Source organism: Hesperophylax consimilis, chromosome 11, assembly GCF_061612785.1.
Source record: "Hesperophylax consimilis isolate HC1 chromosome 11, BYU_Hcon_1.0, whole genome shotgun sequence".
Taxonomy (NCBI): domain Eukaryota; kingdom Metazoa; phylum Arthropoda; class Insecta; order Trichoptera; family Limnephilidae; genus Hesperophylax; species Hesperophylax consimilis.
Genome location: NC_142846.1, coordinates 14,609,636 through 14,624,325, shown reverse-complemented (window position 1 = coordinate 14,624,325; position 14,690 = coordinate 14,609,636). Strand labels below are relative to the sequence as shown.

At 34.6% G+C, this 14,690-nt stretch overlaps 1 protein-coding gene across 1 annotated transcript in view; it reads right to left on the bottom strand.

The window, feature by feature from the left end:
- Positions 1–346: 346 nt before the first annotated feature.
- The window catches only part of Sec3 (exocyst complex component Sec3), a 35,968-nt gene continuing 21,624 nt past the window's right edge, over positions 347–14,690 (bottom strand). The window contains exons 10-15 of the mRNA XM_089637334.1: positions 12,196–12,449; positions 10,322–10,538; positions 8,714–8,861; positions 6,603–6,748; positions 6,159–6,353; positions 347–5,963 (exon numbers count right to left, since the gene is read on the bottom strand). Of these exons, the coding sequence (XP_089493460.1) occupies positions 5,811–5,963; positions 6,159–6,353; positions 6,603–6,748; positions 8,714–8,861; positions 10,322–10,538; positions 12,196–12,449 (1,113 nt within the window). The 3' untranslated portion in view covers positions 347–5,810. The remainder of the gene's footprint in view (positions 5,964–6,158; positions 6,354–6,602; positions 6,749–8,713; positions 8,862–10,321; positions 10,539–12,195; positions 12,450–14,690) is intronic.

The window sequence follows — 14,690 nt, the reverse complement described above, 5'->3', positions numbered from 1 at the left end:
TAAGATTATGAAAGGTACGCTTAGATGGCAAGTAAAGCAGATGAATGAAAAAATAAAAACACATGATGTGGAAGTCAATGATAGAAGTCGGGGACATCTGAGGAAATCATGACAAGATCAAGCGAATCAAATACTTGGGTCAGGTCACGCCAAGAGTCAGAATAACAGAAGAGTATGTATGAGATGATATATGAATGTAAATGAAGCAGGAGTGTGTGCCGATGCAGATTTATGCGGCAGTCTATATCTCTACCTACCCCTGCGGGACACGGCGTACTGGTTAGTTAGTTTTGTATAATTTTTATGGGAAGTGATAAAAAAAACAGATTGATCATATTATTCAAAGGCACTATAATACATAAATATAACATTTTCAATCCAACAATATTATTGACATGTTTGATTAATTTTTAAATTACAAAATTATTCTTGAGCACTGATAAAAACTTTTTTATGTAAGAATGAAGAATTGATGGTAAATGCGACAATGAGAATAAGGCACCAACAACACCTGAGGAATACCTAAAGACAACGGGTTCTGTCAAGGGAATAATGTGAAACATAACAAAGCGTAATGGCATATTCATTCTGGAGAACTTGCGGTATTATATATGAATTAATTCATAATTAACACTGGAAATTCAATAATACAGGGTGTATAGGAGTAAAGTGCGCTTGTACTATCATTTAGAATCACCCCCCCGAAGTTAGCCCTGTATATGAAACATTATAAAACCATTTTTATTTTATTTTAATACTGCAGGTTCAGCTTCAGTGGCGCACCCCGGAGAAGAAATGCAGCATTTTATGCTTGCAGTGGTTTTAATTAGATTAAGTGGATACTGGCTCAAGCACTGCACATTATGGGAGTTATTCTGTCATTTATGAACAATCTTTTTCCAACGATTATCGAATTTTGTATAACTTAATGTGTATCACCAGTAATTGGACTGCAGTTCTCAGTGGAAAATTTTCTAAAATGGACTGCGCCTTGGGAGGATAAAAGAATTTTCTTCTGTACTAATGTTTTTCACGGGTAATTTTATTGTAAAAAATTAAGCTTGTTATTCAAAATCAAATTATGTCTAAAAAATTATGCGAGATATATCGAGATTTTTCATGAAAAAAATGAAAGAAGTTGGTGTTGGTATTAAAAAAAAAACTCTAAACATTCAGGTCCCTAATTATGAATCCTTATTTTTTGAAATCGGCTTGTTCTCACGCACGAAAGAACACATGTTTTATGTTTGTGACTGTTATTGTTTTTCATTATTTTAACTTGGCCCCCAACAAGACACAATCCTGGGTGCGTCACTGTTTAGCATTAATCCTCAGAATTGGAGCGTAAACTGGTATTTGCTTATATTCCGGCAACAAACAAACTTGCCTTTTTAAATACTTTATACATACTCCACGCCTGATGAAAAATTGTGATTTCCACAATGTTACTGTAAAAAAATGTTAACCCAACAGGCTGATTTGTTCAGTTCTGCAAACAAACTTTTTGGAAAAGCTTATATTATGGTCTCATAGAAATTGTTGTATCTCCCTTACTGTCATGGTGAGAAATATGAAATAAACAGTTTTAGAAAAAGAAAACCCCAAGCTTTATATTCAAATCCAGAAGTTCACCACAGAAGAATTAAAATGTATACCTCTACGACAGCAAAGGTTTCAACCGCATTTTGAAAAAAAAGTTATGATATTTGTGAATTTTTTACTAATTATTTTTATATGAAACGACAAAAAAGTAAAGTGGCAGTAATATTTATAATACATTTTTCTGGTAAAATATGTGTTTTTTTTTCTTCATTATCAGTAATTTTAGTTGAGTTTAGATGAAAAAACTAAGGTGAGCCATTTTTAAAACTTGATTAACATTTTTATATTTCTTAAATTATATGTATATTTCTAATAGTAAAATTTCACCTTACAAAAACAATTTTTAATTTTTTGGATTCTTTCTGAAATATTACATTTATTTGGATTTTATTACGAAGCGGAAATATGCAAAAATTCTCCGACTTTTTGACAGCTTCTTTAAGAAATAATACGGTCAATATGCCAGAGGCCTGGGGGTTAAGCAACTATTTGAAGTGCATCAGGGAAAAATAATAGCATTATTTGGAGAAGTTGAACAAATAATGGTGAACGACACAAATAATCATAAATATATATAGGGTTTTCCAATAAGAGGTGTTATTTTGATATTCAATGGTAAAAGATCAATGATTTCGTTGCTTGTGTGGCACATAGCGCCGTCTTGTTGAAAGTAAACATTGTCCAGATCAATACCATCCAATTCCGGCCATAAAAAATCATTAATCATCTCTCGATAGCGATCAATTCACTGTAACTGTTGCTCCAGCCTCATTTTCAAAAAAGTAAGGTCCAGTGACTCCGCCGGACCATAAACCGCACCAAACAGTCACAAATTGAGAATAAAGAGGCTTTTCAACAATAACTCTTGGGTTTTCCGAGCCCCAGATGCTACAATTTTGCTTGTTGACGAAGCCACCGAGGTGGAAATGGGCCTCATCACTCAAGATGATTTGCATTTGATTCACTCAAGTGAATTTTAATAATTTCAATGCATTGTTGAAGCGTGTATCGTTCCATTTTTATTAATGGCGTAGTTTCTACTTGTTAAATGTCAAAAAATGACAGCTTCAAAAGTAACATCTACCGAAATAGCGGGCTATCCAAAATAACACCTCATATTGTCAGTTTCATCATAATTCTACATTTCAATGTTCCATGTTCAAGTGCACTAAGCCCAAAATGTGCCATTCATCACGGATTGTGCCAAGCCTTCACATGTTTAGCAGATGTACATAATATTTAAGCTAAACTTTGAGAGTTAACTACCTAAATATTTTGAGAGTTAAAAAATTCTGCATGATCATAAAAAAAATTGCATAAAGCCCTGTGACATTATTTGCTTAAACAATGAATAAAATATTCGCTCAGCCATGAAACATTGTGGCGTGGCTGTACACATGCGTGTATGCATACACAATGTTTTGGCTTTACAAGGCCAATGGAAAACAAAATCATTTGTGTATGCATACACAAAAGTTTACATGTTTTGAAAACATTTTGTCGTACATATCAACATGTACAAATAAAATTACTTAACAGTAAAGTTATGGAGGCTTTTTATTAGCACCTAAATGGAATATTTTTGTGATAGATAAATCTAATAAAAGGTAACGAAATCATATTCGACATTGTAACTCTAATTAAAGCCGTACTTGCAACAGCCATCTTAGTTGATAAGAAATAAATTAATATAATATATTATGTTTGTTTATACATATTATACATTTTGAGAATCACTTTTGTTTGCAAAATATTGTCAATCTGAGACTTCAATACATAACTAGCACATACTCGTGATAAATTACAGAATAGTTTGAATTCTTAAGAAATCAGTTTCGATTTTGAAAATGACACTTAACCACTCGGAACATTAGAACGTCAAAAGACGTAAATATGATAATAGCGGTCAAGACATTAGAACGTCTTTTCACGTAAACGCGCGAGATTTTACAAAAATTGATTTATTTCCATCACTAGTATACGGATTGCCATGATTTAAAAAACAGAGTATCGATAATGAATGCTACGCGTCTGTATTCAAGAATATCTATGGAACGTAGAGTTGCATTATCTAAGCCGATTGAATCTGTCATCTTGTTCGTTCATAATTTATTGCGTTTCTAAATAATTTATTAAAAATATTTTAGTTTGAACGGTTAATATTTTGAGATGACTAATAGTTTCTAATTATATTTCTTCAATATATAAAGTATTATTTCTTTATGATACTCAGAAAAAAGTACATTTTTCAAAGCTTTGAAATAATTGTAAGCGATTTTTACATTTTTAAAATGTATATTTAGAAACGCAAATATTTACGTATTACAACACAATGCGACAGTTGATTTCATAATCTTTCCAAAACATTTTTTAGAATGAGGCTACGTTTCCCAAAACGTGAGTTATGAAGCTTTTAGCAAAACTCGTAAATAACACAAAAATTATCACGTTTTGACAGTTCTCAAAGGAACACATAGTAGATAAAAGTCTTTGTCTGAGAGGTTAAATTAAAAAGTTAATTTGAGTTCACTGAACCAGATTTCACATAGGACTAACTCACAACATAGATAACCGAAATTAGTATTTTTGATAAGCTATGTATATTACATTGAGTGTTCTATAAAAAATAGTATTTTACATATGTAGCAGCTTGCTGATAATAATTAACAAATAGATGTGATAACAAAAGAAAACCAAATATGTAAATAACATAATGCATTTGCAAACTTGCCAAGCTTTCAAATCTAATTTCAGTGAATCCCATTGTTATTTTTTTTAAATAAACCATGTGTATGTACGAGTATAATACCAAAAGAAAAGTCTTCAAAGCTTTGTGCAAAGTTTTTATGCAGCTGTTGGAATCACTGTTGTATTTGTTGCTTCCCCTGCTCCCAAATAAGCCTACGTGCATCTCACTGGAAAACTCAGCCTTGGCTTGGCAGGCGTTTGTAATGGAGCTCCCGCGGTATGTTCGTATGTTCTGTCAAGTGCAAAGTTCACGCAGTTATTTGGTTTTTGAACACAAAAGATGTAAAAACCAATTGAAATTCATCGTCAGTTGACGGAAACATGCACAATGTCAAAAACGGTCGTAAGTGGTGTAGGGAGTTTGCAGCTGGTCATACTAAAATTTACAACGGAGAAAGAAGCGGGAGACCTTTATTTTCCGACAAGGGTTGAGCAAACCATGCATGAAGATCAGCAGATCACTTTGGATGATCTCTGCATTTGGATTCCTGAGGTTTCCCGTAGCAGTGTTCATAAAATTTTTACAGAAAATTTGCAACATCGGAAGGTGTGCGCAAGATGGGTTCTTCGAATGCTCACAGAAGACCACAAACCCGCTTCACCCACGCTGACAAGGTGAAAGACGAGGTTCAACAGCTTCCCCAATGACAAGGCAGCGAGCTGGTATACAAAAACTACCACAGCGCTTTCAAAAATGCATTGAACAAAACAATGATTATGTAAAAAAATGTTTAAGCTTTAAAATAAGTAAAAATTATTAAAAAATAAATATTTCTTTGTATGTATTACTAAAAATTGGGACACTTTCTTTCGGAATTAACCTCGTAATATTTTAACTGAGGTTTTAAAGAGACATGGGCTGAAAAAGTCTCTTTTTTTATCGTAATATTGTCACTTTAAAAATGGGAGACTTAACTTTTGGGATTAACCTCGTAATATTTTAAGTGAGGTTTTAAAGTGACAATATTATGATAAAAAGATGGGCTGATAATTATTTCATAAAATTGACTTACATGTGCACAAGTGTTAAAACAACTCAACCCACATAATTACACTTTTAGCCATTTAAGAAATTATTATTTTCAAATAGAATAACCAAATATGTATAATATGTGTAACAAACATAATATGTATCTAGCAAATGCTTGCAGATTTAAAAAACATAGAATTATAGCAATTGGATAAAGCAACTTATTTATTTTACAATACGGAGGGGTTTTTAAAAATGAACTGATGTCATTTCGATGGGTGGGAAAAGACGAATGGTGAGGTGGGGTAGTTGTTGATTTAAAAATTTATTTTTTCATGAACAGAGGGCTACATTTAGACAAATATAATATAAAATCTCTATCCAATTATTATGTATTCTGTGTAAAACAACAAATTATCTAAGTAGGTATATACAAGTGACCACAGTACGATTCAATAAACTTTTGAAATGGTTTCCTCAGTCATTTGGGCTAGTGGGAGCGTGCAATCTCAGAGAATGTCTCGAGGATATCTTTGATGGTGAAGTCCAGTGCGATCATGGATCCTGGGTAGCACTGCTGAATGTGCTCCTCCAGGTATTTGTACTGCGTTATGAACTCTTCTTGCATGGCCCTCCACACCACCTGAAAATTAAGAAACCATCAAACTTATTGGTCATGATAGGTCTAAAACAAATATTTAACAAGGAATATAATTGGTTGTGACAGGTCTACAATAAATATTTAACAATGATTATAATTGGTTGTGACAGGTCTACAACTAATATTTGACAAGGAAATGAGTGATCGTGTCAGGTCTACAACAAATAGGAAGCCAACCTGTAATAGATTCTCCTCCTCGCACAGATGCTTCTCCACCTTCTTGTACAGACTGTCTAGCCCTTTCTTGACTTCCCTGTGAGGATAGAGAGCAATTACCTTCCTAAGCTCCTGCTTACTAAATGCCATCTGATAAGATATTTCGGATTTGTTCACTCCTTGACTTACTCTGCTCTCCACACCTTCAAAGAAAAGCTGAAACAAATAATATACATGTATTTAATTTTTTTTTACTTATTAAGAGTAACGGCTGCGCGGCCTTTTAACACAAAACTTGATTTGATTTGACAAGTGAAGTCAGATTTCATGATTTTTCAAAGGTCTGCGCTTTTCAGCTAACACGCAAATATAAATGTTACAATTATAAATATCTCAGGTCTGCGCTTGTATGTAATATTATTCCTTGTTTGATAGACTCATTACACAAATGAATTCCACACTTACATTAAGCTTTTCAAGTGGCCTCCCAAAGTAATAAGTGACATAAGCCTTCAGGGCCTCTGTGTATTTAACTTTTGCTTCCTTCCTCAATCCATCTAGAGCTGGAATCTTCAACTGACAGAGCAGTGAGTATAAATGGTGAAAGTTTTCTAGAATACACAATAAGAATATATTTGATTTACGTAAAGAAATTAATGGATGGAAGTCTACTACCAAATACATTTCTATATAATAAGCCTGCAGGTTGAAGGAGTGATGGGAGACCTAAACAACAATGGCTAGACGGTGATGAGGCAAATCGAATAGGAAACAATGCTTGAAATAGTTTGGCCGTGTTCAAAATTCCAAACCACCACTATCCCTGTCACATTCCCCAAATAGTTTGGCCGTGTTCAAAATTCCAAACCACCACTATCCCTGTCACATTCCCCAAATAGTTTGGCCGTGTTCAAAATTCCAAACCACCACTATCCCTGTCACATTCCCCAAATAGTTTGGCCGTGTTCAAAATTCCAAACCACCACTATCCCTGTCACATTCCCCAAATAGTTTGGCCGTGTTCAAAATTCCAAACCACCACTATCCCTGTCACATTCCCCAAATAGTTTGGCCGTGTTCAAAATTCCAAACCACCACTATCCCTGTCACATTCCCCAAATAGTTTGGCCGTGTTCAAAATTCCAAACCACCACTATCCCTGTCACATTCCCCAAATTAGGGATGCCGTAGTCTCTTTTGAGATAATCACTTGCAAATAAATCCTTGGACATAGAAACTGGATGGAGGAGGTGGGACAGCGGCAGAGGAGGTGTTTATAGCCGGGCCTAAAATATTTATAGGAGGGCCCAAAATTCAGCAAGCAATAATGAATGTTGGTTTCAAAACGCTCAACAAATTTGTATGAAAATAAGTGACGAATTATAACATGCAGCGATGATGTGAGTTTTTTTATTTTGTCCTACTTTATGCTTTATGGGATGTTATTATAATCTTAATGAATGTATAGTTTAGGATTGTTGTAAATGGAAGTGGCGCCCTCTGTTATTTTCTAAAAGAACCTTTGAAGTTTTCAAACCGCGGCGGCTAGTTTTTATTTACTAGTAACTTGTTGTACATTATTATGATATTAATACTGTTATTGTATACATTTTATGGGATTTGTGGGATTGCACAAACCTCCCCACATTCCGGAATAAACACATTATTATTAAAGTCTCCAGCATTGCCGGGCTTTATGCAGAGTTTTCAGAAATCAGATACAGATAGTAATTTTTCTCTTATTTTGAATGTCAAGCGTGCAACATTTCTTTAAGAAGTATCACAATTTTGCTTTAATGCAAAGCAAAATGTAATGCCAAATCATGTGTTTTTGGTTTGAAAATTTGATCAATTAGAAATATTTTAAATGTTCAATTAAATATTGCACCTAATAGAACACATCTGGGCCTTTGAAATAATTGAGTAGTCTTTTTAGAAGCCCAGAAAAAAAATAAGATTGAGGCAAATAAAAACTGCTTTAGTTCAAAATCTACTACTTACGAACCCATTTTCGGTTATGGTTTTATTGTATAATGTAACAAATTAACTTCTTCAGAAAATGATTGTAAAATAATAAAATATTTGTGCTTGATCTTTGCAAAATAAAATACAGTACTTTACAAAATACATTGTGACGGAGACCTTTGTCTTGTTTTGAAGGTCAAGTGCGCAAAATTTTATCAATCTATCAATAAATTTGTAGACTTGTATGAAAAAAAAACTAAATCGTCTTGCCACACCGGGACTTCGAATACTTCGATTTCGAAACACACACATTCAAAACAACACATGTTGAAGCATCAGTGATGATAACAGCGAATACTGATTTCTTGTTCATTTTATGGATCAATTTCGATATTTTCACAATTTTCACAAGAAAATTTGCAAAGACTGTCTTAACCTTTACAACATTTTAACCTATTTCAACGCAAAATATTACATGACCCGGCACCTTTCTAATAATGGTGTAATGAAACTTCACGGAACACACATGCAACCCGCGTAAGGGGATGGCTGCCGATGGATCACATATGCGACAGCCGCGGAGATCAGGTTAGTGTAATGTAATTATGTACCCATTTTAATGACTTGATGAGGGGTCCGGGGGTGCTCTTGCCTCTGAATGGCCTGACTCATGGCTGTGACCAGCTGCAAGTACCACTTGTCTAGATCTGCTCTCCTGTTAGACTTGCTAAATATACTCTCGGCTGTTCTGCAAAATTCCTGCAAGAAAAATATTCAATCAATATTTATTTATTTATTTATTAATTTACGGACAATATGTCCATTAAAACCATAATATTGACACGAATAAGAAAACATAGATGACAGTGAATGGAGAGTACATGAATGTGAAGGGCAAAGACAATGTAAAATAGAAAATGTTCATATAGAAAATAACTACAAGTCATAGCATCAATAACGATTAAGTTGTGAAAAATTACACATTACGTATCGCTTTTTGGAAGTCATTTAGACTTACACCAAAAAATTCAATGCTCTGACTTGAGTTTACAAGTCTCGACATTCTAGACAAAGAAGAATGGTACCCATAGTTAGTTGAATGGTGATTGAGGAACAACAATTCATTATTTCGGAGTCTACGGGATGGGGTGTTGAATTGAATGAGTTGTAGCAGTTCAGGTGAGTCGGTTATACTGTTGATTATTTTAAATATGCAAATTAGATCGGAGTCTTTTCTACGTTTTTCTAATGAAGATAGGTTTAAAGTCTGTTCAATTTCCTCATATGAGTAATCGCCTCTTTCAAGTCCTAACCTCCAAGCAATTCGCCGTAGGAAGCGATGTTGGACAGATTCGATGTGACTAATGTGGACAGCATAGAAAGGAGACCAAATGACACTGGCATATTCAAGGTGAGGACGAACCAACGAACAATATAGAGTTTTAAGTGTTCTTATATGTTTAAAGTCTGAGGTAATTCTATGAATGAACCCGAGTAGCTTAAGTGATTTATTTACGATGTTATTTATATGATTTCGAAAAGAGAGATTGCAATCAAGAGTGACCCCAAGGTCCTTGATGGATGTGACAGTTGATAGACAAGCACCATTTAGTTTATACTCAAACTGAATAGGTTTATTGGCTCTGTAAAAGGACAAAACTTTACATTTATCAACATTGAGTTACAAATATACAAATAACATTTTAAGTACACAGTAAAACAGTGACGAACCCAGGATTTTATCTGAGAGGGCGGTTCACTTTGTCACACTTCGAAACTACATCAATGACTCTTTTGAATGGAGTGATTGCTAAAGATTAAAAAAAAATAGTGACATAACCCAAGGTTTATTTTGTTAACATTCTTTGTCAGGGCAATTATAAACATTATAACTTTTGATTTGATTTCTTGAGATTTTCATGGCCAGAAATATTTGTTTATTTTTGGGGTACTATGCCGTGTTGCGCTTCCTTTTTCTATAGCCAACGTTTTAGACAGCGTTACAACGCTGTAACACTGTTCAAAACATTGACTAAAGAAGGAGGAATCGCAAAGTGGCCTAATGAGCCAAACAAAAATCACAACTAATACTTCTGGCCATGAAAATCTCAAGATATCACATGTTTATAATTGCCCTGACAAAAATAAAAAAAAAATAAACCAAATAAAAATAATATTAACCAAAAATCACAGATTTGCCAACAATAAATAATTCTAACCTCAAAAGTCTCCACAAAAGGCAGTATACCGCACTTGTGCCTCTTGATGGCGGCCTTGCACGGCTCGGACAGCGCGGTGAGCCTCCTCTTCAGGGCGGCGTCGCAGGCCCTCTTGGCCTGCACCAGGCAAGAGCCCAGCGACACGGACAGCAGGCTGCCCGCATCCCTGGCCGCCAGTACGTGGGTGCCTACCACAACCAGAGTCTGCATGCAGCCACTGTGGAATAAGACAACCTAAATAAAACTTGTCATTACAGTGAAACCCAATCTATCCCACCACACAGCAGGTTTAGACCCAATGTAAGTGTTTAAGTAAAATTCCATGGATTACAATATACAACATCAACATACAGGGATAGTCGCTGGTGGATCACATTTGTGACAATCGCGGAAGCAGAATTAAGAGGAAGCAAGCAAGTGGGTTATTGAAGTCTAAATAACCTAACTAAACTGAATTTAAAATAATTTTTATTTAAAAAGATTTACCATGATTTTAGAGGTAACTTTGGCAATTATGTGAAAGAACAAAATATATTAAATTTACTTGCGCATGCCGGGTTCGAACCAGCGACCCCCGAACAGTCGAGGATCTTAACAATGGAAGTCGTCAAAGCATAATTATTAAAACAACCAAACTAACTGTATGAACCCATTCATAATGCATAATAAAGAATAAAATAACCAAACTAACTACATATTATATTGTATGAACTAATCCATAATTGTATGCCATTATGAATAAAATAACCAAACTAACTATTACTATTAATTATTGTTAATCTATTATCTATAACTATTGTTAATCCATAAATATGACAATCAACACAGAAGTAACATTAAATTAATATACAAGTCTCTGAATATTTTACCTGTCTGTAGGATTATTGTTTTATAATATTGTAAGTCAACATGTTATATTGTCTGATTCATTGTATAGGGAAAGAGTTTGCCATAAACATAACACAAGATTCACTCAAAATGAAGGACTGGTAGTTCCGAAATGTACTAATAAATATGGTGAAAGAACTTTAAACTATATAGTACCCAAAATGTTTAACTTATTACCAATGACAATTAAAAATAATAACATGTATACTGCTAATGTTAAATATAATCTAAGGAAATGGTTATTGGATAATAATGATCTATACTGATGCCCCTGAAATGGAATTCATATTCTTAGAAAATGGAAAAACAATTATTTTGTAATACCTGACTACCTACCTCTATTTATGAAACTATTGATGTACTTGTTGATAATACTAATTTGTTCATACATTTATTTTTACTTGCTTATTTTATAAGGCTTTTATGTTTTATGTTGATAATACTAATTTGTTCATACATTTATTTTTACTTGCTTATTATATAAGGCTTTTATGCTGCTATTTAAACTTTTCTGCAATGTAACCAATTTATGTAATTATGTACCGTTCAAATTGTATCTTATGAATGTATAAATGTTGTCTCTATGTCCCTGCTGACAAACTACATAAGTAGTTTAGCGGGTTTAAATGTGAATAAATAAAAAAAAAAATTAAAAAAAACTAAGTATAGGACTTGTTTATAAAGCACAATGAAGAATAAAAAAATTAACTAACTAGGTATCAAAATGTTCATAATGCGCAATGAAGAATAAAATAACCAAACTAACTACATATTATGTTGTATAAACTATAATCAAACCTATAAAAGAGTATAATCAAACAAACTATGTATCGGACTCGTTTATAATGCACAATGAAGAATAAAGTAATCAAACTAACTAGGTATCGGACTCGTTTATAATGCACAATGAAGAATAAAGTAATCAAACTAACTAGGTATCGGACTCGTTTATAATGCACAATGAAGAATAAAGTAATCAAACTAACTAGGTATCAACTCGCTCATAATGTGCAATGAATGCGGCCAGCTCTTGCTCCAGGCTTGGAAACAGCTCGGCCATGACCTTGCGGACGTCCTCGCTGAAGGTCTTCTCCTGGCGCGACCTGGCCAGGTCGGCCGAGAGCTCTGCCGACCCCGGAGAGAGGTCGCGGCCGCTGAGGTCGTCGCTGGAGGGAGAAACCGCCAGGCTAACGGCTGACGTGTCAGCCGTGAAGGAACCGTCCATCGACTGCTGGCCACTCTGGAGACAGTTAACACATTATTTATATTGTCAGTTGTTCCATGATAAAACAGAACAGAAGAAAAATAACAAACAACAAATAACCATACAATACCTACCTACCATAACAATACCTAACCTAACCTAACTTTATCTAACCAATTATTTTGTTACTGTTCTGTTTTATCTGGTTACCATTTACAGCATAAATGTATCTGCGATACAATTAAAAGATAAATTAATTCGTGTGTGCGTATTCGTATTCGTATGGTGATGATCGTAATCAAATAATCCATTAATAATAATAAAATAATAATTGGATGACTTGTATAGCGCCGTTTTTGTGCAAAATCACCTCAAGGGCGCTGTACATATTATTCATCATTTAGATAAATTATCGATTCTGAAAATAATCAATTAACCACTCAAGCGATTGATTGTACATATTGATGGTCCCAAAGAACAATGTCAGATGTGCAAATTTGTAGTTTTGCATTGGAGCTGTTTAAAGTTTAGTTTCTGCAGTTTTACTGTTTTTGATAATATATTTCTCCAATTAAATAACAGGGGTTAATGCAAAATATCAAACATGTAACGGACGTCGTTGGCCACATTATTTATTTTCATCAAAATATGTTTCATTTATAAAATGTGCCTACCCCACGCCACTGGCGAAATCATCACTCCCCGCCACTGGTCATTTTGTTCCCGTTTTCGGCCAAACCGGCCTGAAAACTTTGACTCCGAAAGGCATCGATACCGCATTGCGCGCCTACCTCTGCCGAGCGGAACGATGATCAAATTTTTACTATGTACAATTTACTAAGAAATATCAATTTATTAAATGTTGCAAATGTCTATATTTTACTTGTACATCTCCTCGGCGGTAGTTAAATAAACACTATTTGCTATGTGCTACCACTGACGAGATATTAAAAATGCTGTTTTTAACATATTTTTATAACCATTTTTGTACAATTAATTTTACCTTTTTTGCCTGTACAAAAATCCAGGAACCTCGTAGCATAGTGAATCTTTTCTCTTTCTGAGCGCTATGTTACGGGGGACCTGAGAAAAATGCTAACATAACCATATTTACAAATTTGACTGCTTCAAGATCATTTTAACACTTTTATTTACAAACTTTTCTTATTTTCTGTCGTATCTTGGCAAACTAAAAATCTAGTTGTTAAGATACACATTCTTATAACTGCTATGTAATTAAACTATGTAATTGTTATTCAGGCGAGCCTGCAAAATCTTTACAAACTCGCAAATTTAAGCGTCTGCCTTCGGCTATAGCACCGGCAAAATGAATATGCGACATTTTGCCGGGGCATATACATAAACGCATTACTGGCGCGGATAGGATCCCCCACAACTTTTTGACTCACAGCCCAATGTCGGCTGCGAGTCAAGCTTATTGCATATAAGCAGCAACATAAAAAATAAAAATCAGTTCATCTTTACCACCAAAACAAGCGTTTTATTATCAACAAGTGACTCCTGCCCATCAACTGCCTCACCTCGCCAAGTCTTCTGCTCCAAACCTTCTGGCGTTACCTCATCGAGACCAGCCGGCCCTACTCGGGAAAACCGCCAACGCCAGAAGCGAGCAGAGACGAAAGCACACCCAGTGCCCAACAATCACCGAGCACCGGGTGCGGGAGGCAGATTGCTCATAATTTGTACTACTATCATCATCATCGGCCGTAAAGGAGCATTTTCATCGGTTGAAGACACGGTTTGGAACCGGCGCCCAAATCTACAGTCTTGTGCGGACTCCCGTCCAGTACATAACAACACTATATTTTTTGATCTCAAAAACAGTTAAAATTCAGAAACTTAACTTTAAACAGCTCTACTGCAAAACTACAAATTTGCACATCCGACATTGTTCTTCAGGACCGCGGATATGTATATACATTTACCTTATTTCTCAAAATATTAATAAGAAACATATGAACTGCTTTGCGGTTTAAGGCCAATCCACCTAGATTTCGCCGTTTCTTGCATATTTTAGATTCCATAAATTTGGCACATTATGACAAGTGATCGCTCAAAACGTTTTTCTTAAAACTTGCTGTAATATGCCAACAATCGCTTGAGTGGTTCAATTTCATTCAATATACATACATGCATACTTACCAACTGCATATTTTATGAGTGTTGTTTCGTGATGGCCGATCTATGCTATTGGTTCACAATGGGTTTGATTTGATCTGCACCAACGACAGAGCAAGGATTTGAAATATTATCATC